This window comes from Hyperolius riggenbachi, chromosome 8, assembly GCF_040937935.1.
Source record: "Hyperolius riggenbachi isolate aHypRig1 chromosome 8, aHypRig1.pri, whole genome shotgun sequence".
Lineage (NCBI taxonomy): Eukaryota > Metazoa > Chordata > Amphibia > Anura > Hyperoliidae > Hyperolius > Hyperolius riggenbachi.
The window spans coordinates 21,200,211-21,221,539 of NC_090653.1; the positions used below are offsets into that span (position 1 = coordinate 21,200,211).

Below are 21,329 nucleotides of genomic sequence, written 5' to 3' on the forward strand. Positions count from 1 at the left end.
TTCAATCCCCCGCCGAAAGTATTTGGAAGTCTTCGGGAGCCGTGTCCTCCCGAAGACGTGCGGCTCCATATTGTACAGGCGGGAGCGTGCAAGAGAGCGTGCTTGCGCAGGCGCAGTACAGGGCCGCCCTTCTTCAGGAGCACTCGGGCTCCCTAAAAACTTCTGAAGCCTCCTTCGGCCGGGTAAAGCAGTATTTGACTAATTTAGTCACATACTGCTACCGGGGGAGCCAGCACTGGAACGCGGGGACCAGGAGAGGAGCCTTCCCTCTCCTTGGGTAAGTATCTGTCTCATTTTTTTTAAATGCGGTTTCCATTCACTTTAAGCACGAAAAGAGGAAGTAGTGGTATTACATGGGCCGCGAGTGGAATGCGTCAGCTATTGGAGTCGGCATAGGCAAGTTAACACCTCCTCTGCCGCGGGCAGCGCTATATAATGTAAATTTAGATTACCATCACTAGCTTCCTGTTTCCTGACCATCAGCTCAATAACCTCCTGAGCTGTACATACTGAACAGTTCCTAGCGGTCGGCACCACGGTTCAAAGGTAAAGTGTTCATTTTTCAATTAAGTGCAAACATTAGCTGTATAGGCAACAGCCTGCCGTTTCAGGCAGAGCTAATGTGTTACAAAGAAATTCAAAAGCCCCACAATAAATACAAGACAAAGTGACTAAAGCACCAATCATGGTGGATATCAAGCAAACGGAGAACAGGAAAGATGCCGGACCAGACTGGGAACAGTGAACGGATAAGCCCGCTCCTCACTGGCTAGAAAACGAGCTTACTGCCCGAAACAGAGCCTATACAGCTATTATTTATATGCATATTATTGGGAAAAAAAAACAAAAACAAAAAACTTTGTACTTTTGAATCATGGTGCCGACTGCTTGCAACTAATCACACTTACATTCTGGGTAATTGTAATTTACGGATAATACTTATGCTGCCAAATCACGTTTTTGGTCTTCAGGAAAATGGAGAGCGGCAGGGACAGCCCACAGCAGTGTACACTTCCTCCACCGTTCAGAGCTGTGAATGGTCCCGCCCACCTTCAGCAGATGCATTGGCCCACATGAATAAACCAGCAGGGTGGTTGCAGAGAAAAAAATAAAAAGGAAGCTAACGTATTTTTCAGACTATAAAGACACACATCTTCTCCCCTAAAAATGGGGAGAAAAGCCGCTGGATTTTTTTTAAAGGGAAGGTTCAAGCAAAATAAAAAAGAGTTTTACTTACCTGGGGCTTCTCCCAGCCCCATGCAGCCATCCTGTGCCCTCGTAGGCACTCACTAATCCTCTGGTCCCCGCTGCCAGCTAGTTCTGCTTCTACCAGCCCCATGCAGCCATCCTGTGCCCTCGTAGTCACTCACTGTTGCTCCGGTCCCCCGCTGGCAGCTTGCCGACCTCGGAGGTCGGCAGGACGCATTGCGTACATTTTTACGCATTCCCACTAGTGCAGGAACATTAACACATGCATTTTTACGCATTACTGGTTCAATGCGTTAAAATGTACGCATTGAACCAGTAACGCGTAAAAATGTATGTGTTAATGTTACTGCACTAGCAGGAATGCGTAAAAATGTACGCAATGCGTCCCGCCGACCTCCGAGGTTGGCAAGCTGCCAGCGGGGGACTGGAGCAGCAGTGAGTGACTATGAGGGCACAGGATGGCTGCATGGGGCTTGTAGAAGACCCAGGTAAGTGAAACTCATTTTTTTATTTTACTTGGACATTCCCTTTAGGTCCAAATACAGGAAGTCCCTGACTTCCAATTGCCTGCCGATACAAACAGCCGCAACGTCAGGGTCTCTCGGCATTTCCTGGTGGGGGACAGGAGAAGGACACCAAGGAAGACATGAGGATGACATAATTGGAGAGAGAAAATCTACAAGAAGCACTTGGACCATGGACGCACCAGGTTTAGTATTTTTTTTCCCCTCTAAACCTAGGTACATGTTATAGCCTTGAGTGTCTTATAGTCTGAAAAACACAGTAAAGTATCAGGTGACTCATCCCAGGGCTGTGGAGGCGGTAAAAAAAATCATCCGACTCCAACTTCGACTCCTCAGTTTATGAAACTACAGACTCCAACTCCGGGTACCCAAAATGGCTCCGACTCTTCAACTCCGACTCCACAGCCCTGATTCATCCATTCTATAAACACACAATAATAGTCAGAAATATTTCACTTTTATTTTATCAAACATAAGACACAGCGAAGATCTCAGAGGAGTCTACGCCTGGTGAACTACAAAAAAAAAAAAAAAAATGTTCTGGGCAGAATCTGCTGATTGCAAAGTTGCATATCATATATATAATATATATACGCTATATAAATTATCTCTCCTGATACTCAAGATCTGGTGCTGTACATATCCACGTCCTCCGGGTTAGACTGTCCGTGGTCCGATAAGTTTGGGGGAGGTGTAAATTTAGACGCCTGTACAGCCTCTGAAAAAGAGAGCGAGAGAGAGACCCTTTATTATAAGACACATGCCAGAAACACGTCTGTTCTTTTATACATTATCAAATAACAGACTGGTGAAGTAATTTTCCTCTCACTGCAGCACTTTTTTCTTTACATATTATGACGCCTGTCTGAACTGATTTTTTATTTTAAATATCAAAAAGGGCTCTCTGTGAGCAGTAAATGTGTACAAATATTAATTTGCCTTATGATATATTTATAGTCCCAGTTCAGTCTTAGTTTTATGTGTATTTGGTAGAACATTATTTTAATTATTAACATTTCAGGATGTGAATTTCTCGTCCTAAAAAGCCCTTCTGTACATTCCGGGACATGAAATTTATATTCTGCATTAAAAGTCACCGCCGCACGCTCCCCGCACACATATGCCCATGTTTAAAAGTGATTCATTGCAGCTGTAGCAAACAGCAACAATCATTCTCTTAAAAGTTAAAAAACAAACCAAAAAAAGTTTGTTTGGGTTTTTTTTAACCACTTAAGTACCAGCGGTCTCTGCCCCCCCTAAGGACCAGAGACCGCTAGGACAAGAACGACGGAATCCTGATGAATCGCCGCGCATTCCCTCCACGACCGCCGTATGCCGGGATCCTCAGGACATCCACTCTGCTGTCTCTATGACGGCAGAGTCATGTGAGCCGGTCAGGAGTCGCTTTCATTGGCTACTGACTGTGCCTATCAATGTAAACCAATGGGAGCGGCTTACGTTGATAGACACGGCCAGGAGCCAATGAAATCGGCTCCTAACCGGCACATATGGCTCTGCCGTCAGAGACAGGCATAGCCAGTGAGCTGCGGCGAGAGACGTCGGGTTTGAGCGGCACGATCGGCGGGGAGCGATGGAAACGGCGGATGTGCGCTGCGGACGGTGATTGAAATCTACGCCCTGACAGCCAGGAGCCCACCAAAACAGGGCGTAGATTTCAATCACCGTGGTCCGAAAGAAGTTAACGTTGATTAAGGTTTCAGTGGGTACCTGTAACGGCTGCATCCGCTATCAGTTGGATACAATCACTACAGTGACAATTTGGGGACCAGACGCTGTATAGACGCATTGCTGTGCTGCTACTTAGCGATGCATCTGTACAGCACTGGGGTCCGGCAGGAGGAGAAAAATATATTGTACAATCTAAAGTGGTTAAGTCTGCCATATGCTGGCAGACTGCCACTAGGGATGATCAATGATGTGCAAATACTTCCGAGTTTATGCAAATGTATGTAAAGTTTTATGCAAATATGTGCAGCTTGAAAATGGACCAATCATGTCATACCCAGGTTTAAATTGATTGGTCCAATTTCAAGCTGCATATACTTGCATACAATTTACATAAATTTGCATTTCACTGATCCTCCCCGTCACCCAACATGCCCAAAATATAGGTGCCTCTCTGATTGATTACTGCCGCACAGTGCAAATAGATTTTCAATAGATTTCAGCATGAAACCCCCGCTCCCCCAAAGCCAGTGACCGGACCCCTACTGCCCCCCCCCCCCCCCAGGGCCCCTGCATAGTATTACTGGCATCCGTAGCACATGCACTACTCGCTTGCCCAGCTGGCACACGTCTTTCTATGTCCTTCCATCATATCCTGCTGCCTATACTCTGACCCAGACCGGTGTGAACTGTAATTTTGACCAATGTCGACCGAAAATTGATCAACATCACAATTGGTCGGCCATGTGGGGACATCGATTTTCTGCAGATTTGATCACAGTGATCAAATCTACTAGGAAAAAAAGCATAGTGTATGGACACTTTAAAGAGTACCCTAGGCAGTGCCGCGGCAGATGGGAAACCGAGGCATGTTCCCTGCTGCAGGACACACCTCTGAGTACCTCACGCGCTGCTCTCAGCCCCCCAACCGCCGCGCTATAACCCCCCCGAAATTAGTGACAAGCAATTGTTGCTATTCCAGAGGGTAAGGGAGGAGAGGTATTCCCTGCTCAAAACTCCCACTGGGGGTGTTCTTGCAAGGTTCCCCAGCTGCCATTGGCAGCTCTGTCTCTCCCTGGCCACGCCCCCTGCCTCCCTACATGCTGCTTTGTGTGAGAGCAACTCTTTCAGCTTTGTGACCCCAGGTGTCACGAAAACGAAACTGAGGGAATGCAGGCCAAGGGAGCGGCAGAGAGCGGAGGAGTTTGCGGCTACCTGATCCGCCCAGACCCCCGGATCAGGTATCATTGTTTTTATTTTAATTTGTCCCCACCTCGGGTTCCCTTTAAGGGCCTGTTTCCACTCGTAAGTTTTCCTTCATGAGTTGTCTGACGAGTGCTGCATTGCTGTCAATTGTTTTACTGCATGTGAAAAATGCATTTGGGTATGTACTAGCCCACTGATTAAAGAGACTGAACTCTCATAAAATTCAGCTTTTTATTGCAAAAATCTCTTTACCACGATAGCCCTAACTAAAACGCGGCATCCCCGCGGCTGAACACCAACTAAATCCCCCCAAACTCCCCGGGGCACACTGTGGGGAGCGCTTCTGTGAGAGGCAGAGCTTTTGGCTGTAGCTCTGCCTCTACACGTGTCTGTCAGCCCGGATCGCCGCCTTTCCCGCCCCTCTCAGTCTTCTTTCACTGAGAGGGGCGGGGGAGAGGCGGACATACGCGCAGATTGACGCAGGGCTGTGGAGTCGGTCCAAAAATCCACCGACTCCTCAGTTTAGGATTCCACCGACTCCTCTAATTTGCATATTACAATTTTGTTGATTAAAAGTATGTAACATGAAATTCGTCTCTTAACTGCCAACGCTTAGGAATTTTACAAGACAACTGAAGTGAGAAGGATATGTAGACTACTATATTTATTCCATTTAGACTAAAACTAGTCCTTGGTAAGAGTACTTGTAAAAGGTACAACCGGAACAAAGAACATCTATCAGGCCCTAGGCAATGTAAGTGTGGGTACATGTAAGAATGATGTGCAGGTACTCTGCAGGGGAATGAGGAGATTGTAAACAGACAACACCTCTGTGTTCAATGTGCACAGCATTCTCAGTGGATTCCCTGCAGCTCTGTGGGGAGTGCATGTGTAGAGTATAGTACTACTGTGTAACAAAGTAAACCTGAGACAGATGAAATTAAAGTTTTATGCATACCTGGGGCTTCCTCCAGTCGCCTTCAGGATAATCAGTCCCTCGTTGTCCTCCTCCACCACCTGGATCTTCTGCTATGAGTCCAGGTACTTGAGCCAGTCGGGCGTAGTGCGCATGCACACACTCCGCCGCCAGGAGCATACTACACCTGTGCAGCACTATTGCGCAGGTGCAGAATGTTCTTGGCTGTGGGAGCGGCATGCGGCCGGACAGCGCTGACTGGCTGAATTACCAGGACTCATAGCAGAAGATCCAGGTGGTGGAGGACAGCGAGGGACTGATTAGCCTGAAGGGGGCTGGAGGAAGCCCCAGGTATGTATAAAAAAAAACTTTACTTTTCATCCGTCTCAGGTACCCTTTAATTTGTAGTCACCAAACCAAATTTTAACAACATATAAAATTATTTGATTTCATCAGCAAAGGGAATGCATACATTTGCATAAATCAGCATCAATGCAGAATTATTTCCATCTCATTGACCATCTCTATTAGTGACACGGCTACACATCAGGATTTATACTTACCGCATAGATGTTATTTAGTATATATAAGAGATTCCTGTGTACACATCATATATACAGTCACAATCAGATATGTATATCTGACCTTAAAAATACAGGGACTGCTTTATTGAAGCAGCACAAGTAACTAATTTTGATTGGTTTATTTCATTTTTGTGGACTAAGCACAGCTATTACTGTATATATACTGTATATATACATTATTTTTAATGACTATTATCTGAGAAATAGAACATTTTATCATATTTTCTATTTTAATTACAGTTACAAATTCATTAGGAGTCGGAGTCGGCGCATTTTTTCCCGACTCCGACTCCAGGCACCCAAAATTGCCCGACTCCACGACTCCGACTCCACGACTCCGACTCCACAGCCCTGGATTGACGCACATGGAGGCAGAGCTGCAGCTGAAAGCTCTGCTTCCCGGGGAGCAAAATCCACGACCAAGAAAGTCATGGATTTTGAGAGGGGAGTTAGGGGGGGATTTAGAGTTCAGCAGTGGCTGGATGGTGTAATGGTTAAGGGCTCTGCCTCTGACGCAGGAGACCTGAGTTCGAATCTCAGCTCTGCCTGTTCAGTAAGCCAGCACCTATTCAGTAGGAGGCCTTTGGCAAGTCTCCCTAACACTGCTACTGCCTATAGAGCGCGTCCTAGTGGCTGCAGCTCTGGCGCTTTGAGTCCGCCAGGAGAAAAGCACGATATAAAGGTTATTTGTCTTGTATTCAGCCGCGGGGATGCAGCGTTTTAGTTAGGGCTATCATGTTAAAGAGATTTTTGCAATAAAAAGCTGAATTTTATGAGACTTTAACATTAGTTCTCAGTTTTTCTGTGCAGAAAATTCACAGAAAAAACTGTCGAGTGGACACAGGCTGTAATAGGCTGAGTCACATGCTGATTCTGCTATACTTTCTGTCCACCCATCTTACAATTTTGCAAACTTAAAAGAATGTTACAAAAAAAAAAAAATTTGGGGAACTGTTATAACTATTATTCTTTATGATAAAAGTGCCATTATAGTATAAGAGGTTTTATGCAGACTATATATGTGACAATATAAACTGTGACACAGAAGGAGATGTAATCCCTGCTTAATCCAGATTTCATTGTAAGAGGATAGAGGGGGTGGGGATAGGAGACAGGATGCTGTGGCTAGTTAGTTACGAAGGGTTAGCACAGGCGGGGGAGATGGGTCAGCTGCTTGGATGAGCTTCATAAGCTGTGTGAATATGTAAAGATAGGAAGAAAAACCAGCATCATATTAGGGCTTGTTTACACAGAGTTTTAGGCAGGTCCCTCTGCAGGCTCAAGTTTATTCTTATAGCTAAGCTATTGGGAAAATTAGTAAAATGTTAAATACCTACTGTATATATAAAATAGCATTCTCCCACGGTAAATGCACTGTATATTACTTTTTCCTATGTTGATGTCAGATTTTGCACTGTAAATTACTTTTTTTCTATGTTGCTGTAATGTTTTGAACTAGAACGTATTTGTTTCCCTATGATGCCATCAGGTTTTGCACTAGTCCATTCTCCTTATTTCTTTATTTACAAATGCTTACAGGACTGCAGTTGATCAGTTCAACTGCTAAAATGTGTGGAAAAGTATGCGGACCAGTCTAAAATCTGTCAGCTTTTGATTACCTTCAACATAGGAACAGAGTAATTTATAGTGCAATTTATTCTGGAAGAAACATACATTTTTCATGTATGTATTTAAAAATTTTCAGTGGTCCTTAACTGCATATTGTTTGGGATATAACAACTTGCAATGCACAAAATGTTCTGTATTGCACATTAACCATTTTTACATTATTCATTTTGTGTCCTGGCTATCTAGCTTTGCAAAATATCATACTCCGGTTCATCCACAAAGATGGAGGCAGTTTGGCTGATACAACAACCTGCCCTCATCACCCAGGTGAGGCTAGACTTTCCCTGTCAGAAGATGCCCTTAGGGTAAACCTAAAAAGATGATGGAAAGAGGCCCAGAGAGTGGAAGCAGCCCTTAAGGGCTCGTTTCCACCATAGCGAATCCGCATGCGGCGCCGTCATGCGGATTCGCTTGGTACATTGAAGTGGCCGGGGCTGTTTCCATATGTGCGGCGTGCGGGAGCGATTTGGCGGCGGGCCAAATCTGCACGACGGGACCCACAGAATTCGCCTGCGTCGGGAATCCATGCGAATCGCCGCTAATGTATTTAATAGGAAAAACGCATGCGTTTTTTACATGCGTTTTTACCCCCGATTCGCGTGCGATTTCGCACCTTTTTCAATGTTATTTTGCCCTGGCAGAGTCATGGTTAATTTCGCATGGCACCCTGCCATGCGAAATCGCACGCGAAATCGCGGGTAAAAACGCATGCGGAAACGCATCTGCATGCGTTTTTACAAGCGTCAGGATGCCGGCGAAATCGCGTCGCAACAGTGGAAACGGGCCCTGAGAAGTCTTGAAGCTGTGCATGGGAACAAATTATGACGTGAGGTGGTCATTGGAGGATCAGAGAGAAAAGTAAGGGGTGTATTAATATACAGCAGAGTGCCCATTATCCAGAAATCAGACAATTGGAAGTCTCAACTAACCGGCATGCCTGAAGGATAATGGAGACCTCCGTTTTGTGGTGTTCTTGGAGGTTTTTGCTGCCACAAAATACCGGGCCTCCACCGATCCTCCGGCGATATCCTGCATCACCTCTCGGGCTCCTAGTGGCTTCCGGCATCCGTTCATGCAAGTCGGCGTGTCACGTGACCCAATGCTGGTCATGTGACACTCCAGCTTCCATGTACGGAGAGCTGCTAGGAGCCTGCAAGGCGATATAGCATATACAAACACAGAACAAACACAGAACACTTATATCGCGCTTTTCTCCTGGCGGACTCAAAGCACCAGAGCTGCAGCCACTAGGACGCGCTCTACAGGCAGTAGCAGTGTTAGGGAGACTTGCCTAAGGTCTCCTACTGAATAGCTGCTGGCTTACTGAAAAGGCAGAGCCGAGATTCGAACCCAGGTCTCCTGTGTCAGAGGCAGAGCCCTTAACCATTACACTATCCAGCCACCGCTATATATATAGGTCATCACTGCAAGATCGGCAAGTATTCTACCTGCACCTGGAGAGAGATTTGTGCTTTTTTGGCCAGTTGCTCAAGCATCCGGCAAGCACATGTACCCGGCATCAGGTGTTGCACCCCCCACCACCATCACCAGATACTGGGAACTCTGCTGTTTTAAGTTGGAAATATAATAGAGACATGCACTGTGACTACAAGGACAACTGAAGAGAGAGGTATATGGAGGCTGCCATGTCTGTTTCCTTTTAGGCAATACCAGTTGCCTGGCTGTCCTGCTGATCCTCTGCCGCTAATATTATTACCCACAGCCCCTGAACAAGCATGCAGCATATCAGGTGTTTCTGACATTATTGTCAGATCTGACAAGATTAGCTGCATGCTTGTTTCTGGTGTGATTCAGACACTACTGCAGCCAAACAGATCCATATATTCCCTGCTTCAGGTTCCCTTTAAATGCAGGCACCCCAACTTAAACCTGTCTGAGCGCCTCCAAAGTGAGAGAGAGAGAGTGAGAGAGTGAGAGAGTGAGAGAGAGAGAGAAAGAGAGAGAGAGGTGTTACAGGGTGCAGCACATGTGCAGAGTTTAGTGTTCTCCCTAGGCTCTTTCGCTGGGTGCTCCCCCCAGCTAATTTTGGCTCGCCTCCGCAATCCTCCTCCTATGCTGGAAGCAGACTTGTGCCGCCCCTGCACCCCCCCCCTGCTACTTTATCATGCCACCCGGCTGAAAAACAATTTCTGGGAAGTCGACTGGAGTTGCTACTCAGTGCTTTAAAGATCTCACCACTGAAGACCCCAAGGGACAGCAGAATCTAGCAGGAGTAGAAGGGATCGTATGGTAATTGTGCAGCAACTGAAGTGGGGAACTCCAGACTGCAGAGATCTCACTACCAGAAAGTCTAGCAAGGTATTTAATTCTGCAGCCTCCACCAAACACTGAAGTATAAGTAGTGATTGGAGTTACCCACTCTGATCACATACGTAACTAAATGTAATAGTCCGGCAGGAGGGTGAGCGGCAGGCTGCTGTTTACCTGGTGAGGCCTCTTCTGTGCTGTCATCTACGATATGTGAAGGCGGTACGAGATCAGGGGAGGCGGGAGCTTCTGTCTCCTCTCTTGTGATTGGTTCCTCAGTTTTGCTGTCAGGCACAGTGTCTGGTTCCTCTGCTTTGCTCTCAGACGCAGTCTCTGGTTCCTCCTCTTTCCTCTCAGGCACGGTCTCTGGTTCCTCCTCTTTCTTTTCAGGCACGGTCTCTGGTTCTGGCTGCTTTTGTCCCTGATCAAAAAAAAAAAAAAAATACGGTATATATTCTTGCTGGTAATGACAAAGACTTTACAGACTGCCCTACACTGTACAGTGCACTTTCTATGGTACCAAGCTCCGACTCCAGGCTTAAAAGTCTAATATTAGACTGTGGGGAAAAGGAGTTGCAGACAGGAGCCCCTATCAGGCAGGGGTCACATTTGCTCCAGCGGTTTTCCGTGTGATTTCAGGTTTCCCGGCGCTCTGCGATTGCCTGTGCATTTTTTTTTCCTGCTCACGACTTTGTGTGTTCATTCACGATTTTTCGTATTGCAGTGAAATTGGAAACCTGAGATTTGTATGAAAAAAAGCAGAATGACGTCCAATTTTAAAAATTCAGAAATAGAATGCAAGCACAAAAATAAATCTGATTCCCAAGAGGGCCAATGACTTCAATGGCGATCGCAGTGGGGTGCGTTTTGCCACATAGTTTTGCTTCGGTTTTCTCTCTTTAACAACCCCCCCTTCCCCCCTTTTTATTATAATTTGCCAGACTTCTTGTGACCGGGGAGAAAGGGACAGGAAGTGGTTAATCTAACCCGCGAGGACAGAGACAGCAGCCATTATGGATGTCTGTTACTGCTGTCTGTGCCTATGCTAGACTACATGGTGATTTATCTTTTTAGTTTTTCTCAGAAAGTTCACTATAATGAATTTCATGTTTCTGATACAATTAGAACATTGTATTGATTACTTTTTGCACGGTGGGTCGATGTTGTGGATTTGCTCCAGCTCTTCAATATAAATATATATACACACACACTAGGCAATGCCACCAACCAAACCCCCACGTGGGAGCCCCATGCCTTCAGAAGGGGGCGCTCTCACTCCTCTGTAATGACGACAGGAGTGACCTTGTTGGGTAGTATGGATGGTCAATGTGAAGCAATTCATTCTGGCTTGCATGTAAATTTATTGTGAATTGCACGTAGCTTGAAAATACACTTTAACCATTTCAGCCCGCGAGTATTTTTCATCTTATGGACGAGAGGAATGTTCCCCTTTCAGCGCTCCTCCATTTTTAATTCCCCAATAACTTTATCACTACTTATCACAAATAAATAATCTATACCTTGTTTTTTCCGCCACCAATTAGGCTTTCTTTGGATGATACATTATATTAAAAATTATTTTATTCTAAATACATTTTGACAGGAATCATACAAAAAAAAAATAAAAAATCATTATTTTATTTACCCATTTGTCCCGGTTATCGCAACGTTAAAATTGTATCCCTAGTATGATGTATGGTGACAATATTTTATTTAGAAATAAAGGTGCATTTTTTCAGTTTTACATCCATCACTAATTTTGAGCCCATTATTTAATTATAAGATGCCCTCTTGACATAGATATTTTTTTTTTTCCTATAGTCAGTAGGTGTATTTTACTATTTGGCCACAAGATGTCCCCGCTGAGCAAAATTCTATGTAGTGTACAATTACCCTACATAGGATACAATGGGCTTGATTCACAAAGCGGTGCAAACTGTTTAGCACGGGTGTGCTAAACAGTTAGCATGTGAAGTGCAGTTTGCGGACTTTTGCGCGTGAAAAGTGCCGCGATTCGCGCGATCGCTGACTTTTGCGCGCTCAATTTGCCATTGCATGCGCAAAAGTCCACGTTAGCGCGAATCGCGGCACTTTGCGCGGGCAAAAGTCATCGGACGGCACTTCACGTGCTGACTGTTTAGCACACCCGTGCTAAACAGTTTGCACCGCTTTGTGAAACAAGCCCAATGTTCTGTTACATTGTAACAAGGGGAAGTGACGTAGGCTTCCATCGGAAGCTTCCGATCACAGCGGCGGCGGGGAGATTATGAATGAAAACAATGTTTCCATTCATGAATTTAACGATCGGCGGCAGAAACCGGCAGAAATGACGGCGGGAGATAGTGTGGCAGCTCCATTTACAGAATAAACAATGTTTTTGAACAAAAACAGTGTTTATTCTTGGCGGACATGCTCGGACTGGCACAGGGGACTTTTGTCCCCTGCAGCCAATCCCCCTGCTAGCAGCAACAGCGCGATCGCAGGATCGCCCGCAGACCCCCCAAACTGCAGGGACGTGACTAGCGCGTCCCTGCGGTTCTAGCACCTGCCGCTGTGGACGTGAAGCTCACGTCCGTGCGACTGAAATGGTTAAAGGACAACTGTAGTGAGAGGGATATGGAGGCTGCCATATTTATTTCCTTTTAAACAATACCAGTTGACTGGCAGCCCGGTTGATCTATCTGGCTGCAGTCGTGTCTGAATAACACCAGAAACAAGCATGCAGCTAGTCTTGTCAGATCTGACAATAATGTCAGAAACACCTGATCTGCTGCATGCTTGTTCAGGGTCTATGGCTAATAGTAGAGATGGGACGACGAATCCGGCGAATCCACGAATCCCTCGAATATTGGGAAATATTCGAGATTCGTGGATTCGAATCCCGACGCCATTTTCCACTTTACGAATCCGCCGAATCCCGACGCTGCATCGCCGCGCATCCGCCGCTCGCACTCGTCCTCCTCCGACCCGCGCCTCCTCCGACCGCCCCGCGCCTCCTCCGCCCGGCCACCCGCATACTTTGTATCAACTCACCCGTCCAGTGGAGCGCAGACAGAGCGGCAGACCTCTCGCTGACTTCCTGGTTCCCTCTAGTGACGGCTTTTACAATGACGTCATCAGTAAAAGCCGGTCCGGCCACTAGAGGGAACCAAGAAGTAAGGACGAGGTCTGCCGCTCTGTCTGCGCTCCACTGGACGGGTGAGTTGATACTGATGCAGGGGTGAGCGAGGAGGCACGGGGGACGGAGGAGGCCATGGGGGTGAGCGGAGGAGGCAGGGGGGGGGGAGCGACACCTACCTACCTACCACTTTACCTACCTACCTGCCACTATACCTACCTAAAGGCCCCCTATACGTACCTACCTACCTACCGGGCACTATACCTACCTACCTACAGGCCCCTATACCTACCTAAAGGCCCCCTATACTACCTACCTACCACTATACCTACCTACCTACAGGCCCCTATACCTACCTAAAGGCCCCCTATATGTACCTACCTACCTAAAGGCCCCTATACCTACCTAAAGGCCTCTATACCTACTTACCTAAAGGCCCCCTATACGTGCCTACCTACCTAAAGGCCCCTATACCTACCTACCTACATACCTACCTATACTTAAGGCCTTATACCCTGCTACCTATACTGAAGGTCCCTTTAACTACCTACCTACCTACAGGACACTATACCTACCTACCTACCGGCCACTATACCTACCTACCTACCTACAGGCCACTATACCTACCTAAAGGCCCCCTATACGTACCTACCTACCTACCTACCTAAAGGCCCCTATACTTACCTACCTACCTACCTACCTAAAGGCCCCTATACCTACCTACAGGCCTCTATACCTACCTACCTACTTAAAGGCCCCCTATACGTGCCTACCTACCTAAAGGCCCCTATACCTACCTACCTAAAGGCCCCTATACCTACCTACCTACATACCTACCTATACTTAAGGCCCTATACCCTGCTACATATACTGAAGGTCCCTTTAACTACCTACCTACCTACTGGCCACTATACTTACCTACCTACCTACAGGCCACTATACCTACCTAAAGGCCCCCTATACGTACCTACCTACCTACCTAAAGGCCCCTATGCCTACCTACCTAAAGGCCCCTATACCTACCTACCTACATACCTACCTATACTTAAGGCCCTATACCCTGCTACCTATACTGAAGGTCCCTTTACCTACCTAAAGGCCCCTATACCTACCTACATACCTACCTATACTTAAGGCCTCTATATACCCTGCTACCTATACTGAAGGCCCATATACCCTGCTACCTATACTGAAGGCCCATATACCCTGCTACCTATACTGAAGGCCCATATACCCTGCTACCTATACTGAAGGCCCATATACCCTGCTACCTATACTGAAGGCACATATACCTTGCTACCTATACTGAAGGCCTATATACCCTGCTACCTATACTGAAGGCACATATACCCTGCTACCTATACTGAAGGCCCATATACCCTGCTACCTATACTGAAGGCACATATACCTTGCTACCTATACTGAAGGCCTATATACCCTGCTACCTATACTGAAGGCACATATACCCTGCTATCTATACTGAAGGCCCCTATACCCTGCTACCTATACTGAAGGCCCATATACCCTGCTACCTATACTGAAGGCCCATATACCCTGCTACCTATACTGAAGGCCCATATACCCTGCTACCTATACTGAAGGCACATATACCCTGCTACCTATACTGAAGGCCCATATACCCTGCTACCTATACTGAAGGCCCATATACCCTGCTACCTATACTGAAGGCCCATATACCCTGCTACCTATACTGAAGGCACATATACCCTGCTACCTATACTGAAGGCCCATATACCCTGCTACCTATACTGAAGGCCCATATACCTTTCTACCTATACTGAAGGCCCATATACCTTGCTACCTATACTGAAAGCTACCAATATTGAAGGCACCCATACCTAGCTAGCTATACTGAAGGCACCTTTACCTCGCTACCTATACTGCGGGCAACTATACCACGGATCGCACAATTCGTATGTGCAGGATTCGTTAGATTCGGGATTCGAAAGGTTCGAGATATTCGAGAACCTTTTTAGATTCGGATCCGGATTCGGATTCGAAGAAATTGTGGATTCGTCCCATCCCTAGCTAATAGTATTAGCGGCAGAGGATCAGCAGGATAGCCAGGCAACTAGCATTGCTTAAAAGGTAAAAATGGCAGCCTCTATATCCTTCTTGTTACAGTTGTCCTTGGGATACCTGACGTGAGAGGGATATGGACACTGCCCTATTTATTTCCTCTTAAACAATACTAGTTGCCTGGTACTCCTGCTGATCTTTTCTACATCAGTAGTGTCTGAATCACACACCTGAAACACAAGCATGTGGCTAATCTAGTCAGATTTCAGTTAGAAACATCTGATCTGCTGCATGCTTGTTCAGGGTCTATGGCTAAAAGTGTTAGAGGCAGAGGATCAGCAGGACAGCCTGGCAACTGGTATTGTTTAAAAGCAAATAAATATGGCAGCCTTCATATTCCTCTCACTTCAGGTGTCCTTAACCACTTTACCCCCGGCGGTACGAATTTCTCCGCCCCTTTTTTCCCTCCTAAAAAACCAGGGACGGAGAAATCCGTACCTTCCGCGCTCCCGCCGCTGTCCGCGCTACCGCCGCTCGTGCGCGCGCACCCGCCGCTCGTTCACGCCGCCGCCCGCTTGCCCGGAGATCAATGAACGGAAAAATCCATTCCCGTTCGTTGATCTAAGCCCCCGCAATGATCTGCTGCTTCTTTCAGAAACAGCGCGATCATTGTGAGTCTCCCAGCCTCCTACTGCTTCCTGTAAGCGTCCTTCCGGTCGCTTACAGGTCGCATGTAAACATACTCACTGTGGCCATCTTGTGTCCAAATAGTAAACTACACCCTAATGCATTTTACACATACAAATAAATTGTTTTACATAATAAATTAACTCATTACCTCCCACACTCCCCATTTTTTTTTTTTTTTTGTAATTTTTTAAAAAAAAAAAAGATATATAATAAAAAAAAAAAACATAAATAGTTACCTTAGGGACTGAACTTTTTAAATATTTATGTCAAGAGGGTATAACACTGTTACTTTATAAACTACGGGCTTGTAATTAGGGATGGACGCAAAACTGAAAAAAATGCACCTTTATTTCCAAATAAAATATTGGGGCCAAACATTGTGATAGGGACATAATTTAAACGGTTTTATAATCGGGAATAATGGGCAAATAAATTTCATGGGTTTTAATTACAGTAGCATGCATTATTTAAAAACTATAATGGCCGAAAACTGAAAATAATAATTTTTTCCCACATTTTTTCCTATTTTCCCCATTAAAACACATTTAGAATAAAATAATTCTTGGCATAATGTCCCACCTAAAGAAAGCCTAATTGGTGGCGGAAAAAACAAGATAAAGTTCATTTCATTGCGATAAGTAATAATAAAGTTATAGATGAATGAATGGACGGAGCGCTGAAAGGTGAAAATTGCTCTGGTGGTCAGGGGGTAAAACCCCTCAGTGGTGAAGTGGTTAAACGATCTTAATTGGCCCTGTTACAACCAGGGCTGTGGAGTCGGTACAAAAATCTTCCGACTCCAACTCCGACTCCTCAGTTTCTGAAACCACGGCTCCGACTCCAACTCCGACTCCACAGCCCTGGTTACAACCAACATACAATTAGCGTAGAATCCACATGCAAGCCACATGAGATGTGACGTACCTTGCTATCACCTGCAGGGGGCGACAGACTTTCCTTCTTCTCTGGCTTTTGCGTCCACAAGGATCTGATAGAGTCGTACGTCCAGTGGCTGCCGTTATACAGCTTCCTTCCTGTCACCTGAGGCCGGGAAACAAGAGACCGTCGTTACTGAATGCAGAATCCTCCTCTTGTACGGCTCTGGAAGCAAATGGTTGCTAAACCCGACTGATATCTACTGGTGCAAGTTGGTAAATGATTACTGCTGGGAAGATATCATATATTGATCTTTACTAGCGATGGTCAATGGGATGCAAATAATTATTTGCATCTCACTGATCATCCCTAATCTTTACCTGAGCTGACCTGTTATACATCTAGAAAAGTATGGTCAGCTTAAAGGGACACTTAAGTCAAACAAAAAAAATGAGATTTACTCACCTAGGGCTTCCAATAGCCCCCTGCAGCTGTCCGGTGCCCTCGCCGTCTCCCTCCGATCCTCCTGGCCCCGCCGGCAGTCACTTCCTGTTTCGGTGACAGGAGCTGACAGGCTGGGGACGCGAGTGATTCTTCGCGTTCCCAGACACATTAGCACCCTCTATGCTGCTATATGGTATATGATATATGCTATAGCAGCATAGATGGCGCTATTGTGGCCAGGAACGCGAAGAAGAATCACTCGCGTTCCCAGCCTGTCAGCTCCTGTCACTGAAACAGGAAGTGGCTGCCGGCGGGGCCAGGAGGATCGGAGGGAGACGGCGAGGGCACCGGACAGCTGCAGGGGGCTATTGGAAGCCCCAGGTGAGTAAAACTCATTTTTTTTTTACTTAAATGTCCCTTTAAAGGGAAGATCCGCGGTGGAGGGAAAGAAAATAAAAATGCACATCCACTTACCTGGGGCTTCCTCCAGCCCGTGGCAGGCAGGACGTGCCCTCGCCGACGCCTCCGGGCTGTACTGCGCAGGCGCAGTAGTTCTGCGCCTGCGCAGTACCGCCCGGAGGACGTCCGATGACGTCAGCGCACCTGCGTGAGGCGCATTTTGGAGCGCAGAAGAGCCCGACCTGGCAGCCGGCCTGGCCAGGTTGGGTGTGCCACCAGAGGCGACCGGGAGCCGGCGAAAGCGGCGGCGAGGGCATGTCCTGCCTGCCACGGGCTGGAGGAAGCCCCAGGTAAGTGGATGTGCATTTTTATTTTTTTTCTCCCCACCGTGAACCTTCCCTTTAAAGAGACTCTAATAAGAAAAAGTTCCCCTGGGGGTACTCACCTCGGGAGAGGGAAGCCTCTGGATCCTATCGAGGTTTCCCCTGGCCTCCTCCATCCCACGGTGGTCTCGCTAGAGACCCACGAACCACGGCCATGTAAATATTTACCTTCCCGGCTCCAGTGCAGGCGCAGTAGTGGCTCTCGGCTCAGAAATAGGCGGAAATAACCGATCCCAGCCGGGTCCACTCTACTGTCCAGGATCGGCTATTTCTGAGCCAAGAGACGCAACAGCATCCCGGCTGGAGCCGGGAAGGTTAATATTGCACAGCCTGACAAATTGTCGGCTGTGCATTGTGTGGGCCAGAGCGAGATCACCCGTGGGACGGAGGAGGATAGGGGAAGCCGCAATAGGATCCAGAGGCGAGTATCCACCAGGGGCACTGTTTTTTTTTTAAGTACAGTCTCTTTAACCTTTTGAGGACCGACGTAGTTTGAATCTACGTCCAGCAGGTGGTGCTGCCGCTCAGACTGGATGTTGATTCAACGTTTCTGATAACGAAGTGCGATCGTGCGCACCGGAGAGGGGAGATTAAGCTGTCATATGACAGTTGACATCTCCCCTCAATGATCAGAAGCCATTGCGTATTGGCTTCGGATCACGTGATCACTATGATCGCCAGCGGATCATAGTGATCACTTACAGAGCTGCGGCGGTGGGAGGGGGGGGGGGGGGGGGGAAGGATCCACTCACCTTTCTGCCGTTCGCCCGATGATTGATGCTCCCCTCCGCTCTGGCCAGCATCAAGCCGCGACCCGAAACTTAGCGCTAGTACGAGCGGGGAAGCCAGCGAGAGCGGAAGTGTCCACAGCTGTTCATCGTTGAATAAAGGGAGGTGAGTAAAGGCCCCTGGCTCCGCCCTACACGTTTCGTCACTATGACTCATCAGGCGTACTGGCTCCGCCCTACACGTTTCGTCACTATGACTCATCAGGCGTACTGGCTCTGCCCTACGCGTTTCGTCACTATGACTCATCAGTGACAATGTGTAGGGCGGAGCCAGTACACCTGACGTTGAAGGCGGAAGTACGGGTGAGGTGAGGTGTTGCGAGTTGATCGAGCGGGACGCTATGAATGGATCTAGTGGAGAGGCACACCGGGCCCAGCAGTCTTACCGCTGTGACACGCTACTATTCCCTTATGGGATTCTGTAAGTGTATGGAGGGCGCGAGAAGCGCAGTGTGATTTTAAATTTTACTATACATGTTGCGCAATGAAAGTTTTTACTCTGTTTTATTGAGGAATAAACGAGACTAGCACTTTTATGGAATGTGGATGTGGATCATTGATGTACCCAGTGCACCACATATTGAGCGAGTATTCCACCTATGATCTGGTGGCTACAATCTGGTGAGCCGCTTTTATACTAGAGGTGGTGGGACCACGAGTGGACACTTATTATCACCTACACGCTAGATGTGTGATGTAATATATATCAGAAGTGGCAGTAAAAGCAGGATTACACTATATATGATCTGTTTTTAGGTTATGGAAGCGCGCAGTGGATTACAGTGAATGTATGGTTTTATCAAGAGGATTACAACACAGCGTACTGTCTTATTGTTTGTTGGAAGGACATCACGTTCTGGATTTAAGATTAGGTTTATGGTAATTTTGGGGATTTGAGGAGTTTATAGGGTGGCGCAGCAAGTTTATTTACTTTTAGATTTGTATGGTGAGGAGTTTACCTTTGCGACAATGACCGCCTGTGTCGGGTAACACAGAGACACTCCTAATGCCGTCAGACCAACGGGATATGCTATTTTCTTCAGCCTGGAACCTGCATGAAGCAAAAGCGGAAATAAGATACACAGAACCTGATTTTATCATGAAATGAGACTGTAATCTTTTCAGCATGGCAGAGCTGAAATTCCCAGGCCCACTACATGTACTTGTTTTATTTGGTTTGTAAAGTGCGGCAGACATCTCCTATGCTGTGCATACTCTGAAGCCAAATTACAACATGCATTGCTGCTGAAAGACCAGCTCAATAAATCTTTTCCCTCTAAATTCACCTTGAGAAGAGGGCGGGGCCAAACCTGGTTTTGCCTTTCCTCATCCTCTCTGGAACACAGTGACAGGAAGCATATCACAGCTGGGAGGACACTACCAGTGAACCAATCCAAAGGAGTTTTGGAAACAGGCACACAGGTCATGTGACCAGCATTTAAGAGTCTGGAAAAAGGAGCCTGGCCCTTATTTCCATAGGTTGTTTATCCTGTGTGGGTGGTAGAGGAGCAGGTGTATATTGAGGAAACTGTCTGTATAGATCAGTGATGGCTAACCTTGGCACTCCAGCAGTGACAAAACAATCCCATCATGCCTCTGCCTCCGTGAGTTATGCTTAGAGCTGTCAGTATTGCAATGCCTCATGGGACTTGTAGTTCCACCACAGCTGGAGTGCCAAGGTTAGCCATAACTGGTATAGATTAAACTCCTGCTTAAATGCAGCTGTAGATAGCAATGAATGCCGGATGTGGTCCCACAAACTAAAGGTGCATACACATCTAACACACCTGATGTCAGGAATTGGGATACGATCACCTTAGGTGACATCGCTGGGTTGGCCTGTACAGACAAGTGTCAGCTGTGTAGCTGACAATGCGTTCTGTTGCTATGCTGGGAGGGGGGGGGGGGGGCGGAAGGACGATGGAGCAGAGAATGCGTGATGTCACACAGCAGGCGGGGGAGCGGAGTAGGCCGCCGCTTGGCCTAATGGATTCACCATGCGGATCACTTGACGAGCGGCCGTAGCTAGTCAGGGGCCTCTATTCAAACACCTGACTATCGGCTGAGGTGGTCGTTATCAGCCCCCCTTGGCCGAATTTAGTCAGGCGTGTGTATGAGGCTTAAAGGACCACTATTGCGAAAATAAGTAGGCAGTTAAAACTGGGCCAGTCCATCTCCTCATGGGGGATTCTCAGGGTTTTCTTTGTTTTCAACAGCATTTTCTGAACAGCAGTTGCAAAGGCTGGTTGCTTCCAGGGCTGGTTGAAACAGAAAAAAAAAGGAGGGGGGGGGGGGGCGCTAAAACACAACTGTGGCTGGCGGTAAATAACGTGCAACTGTCCATGTAAACCGGCCCTAAACAAGATAGAAATGTTCCTGCTGTGTCTTTATTTGCTCACTAATTACTTAATGGTTTAGCAGCCAAATACAGTAAAACTATTTGGCTGCAGGGCTGAAAATGACCTGCAGCTGGGGACGCGTGCAGCCTGGCAGGCTAGGCAGGGTATGCAGGGTGGGTGGTAGGGGGCATTCATAGTTACCCGTCCGGACGGCTGGATCGGCTTTTTAT

General features: G+C 47.0%; 1 protein-coding gene across 1 annotated transcript in view; it reads right to left on the reverse strand.

The window, feature by feature from the left end:
- Window positions 1–2,171: 2,171 nt before the first annotated feature.
- Window positions 2,172–21,329, reverse strand: part of APOOL (apolipoprotein O like) — a 57,942-nt gene continuing 38,784 nt past the window's right edge. Inside the window, exons 6-9 of the mRNA XM_068249258.1 lie at window positions 19,720–19,811; window positions 16,795–16,911; window positions 10,200–10,443; window positions 2,172–2,451 (exon numbers count right to left, since the gene is read on the reverse strand). Of these exons, the coding sequence (XP_068105359.1) occupies window positions 2,354–2,451; window positions 10,200–10,443; window positions 16,795–16,911; window positions 19,720–19,811 (551 nt within the window). The 3' untranslated portion in view covers window positions 2,172–2,353. The remainder of the gene's footprint in view (window positions 2,452–10,199; window positions 10,444–16,794; window positions 16,912–19,719; window positions 19,812–21,329) is intronic.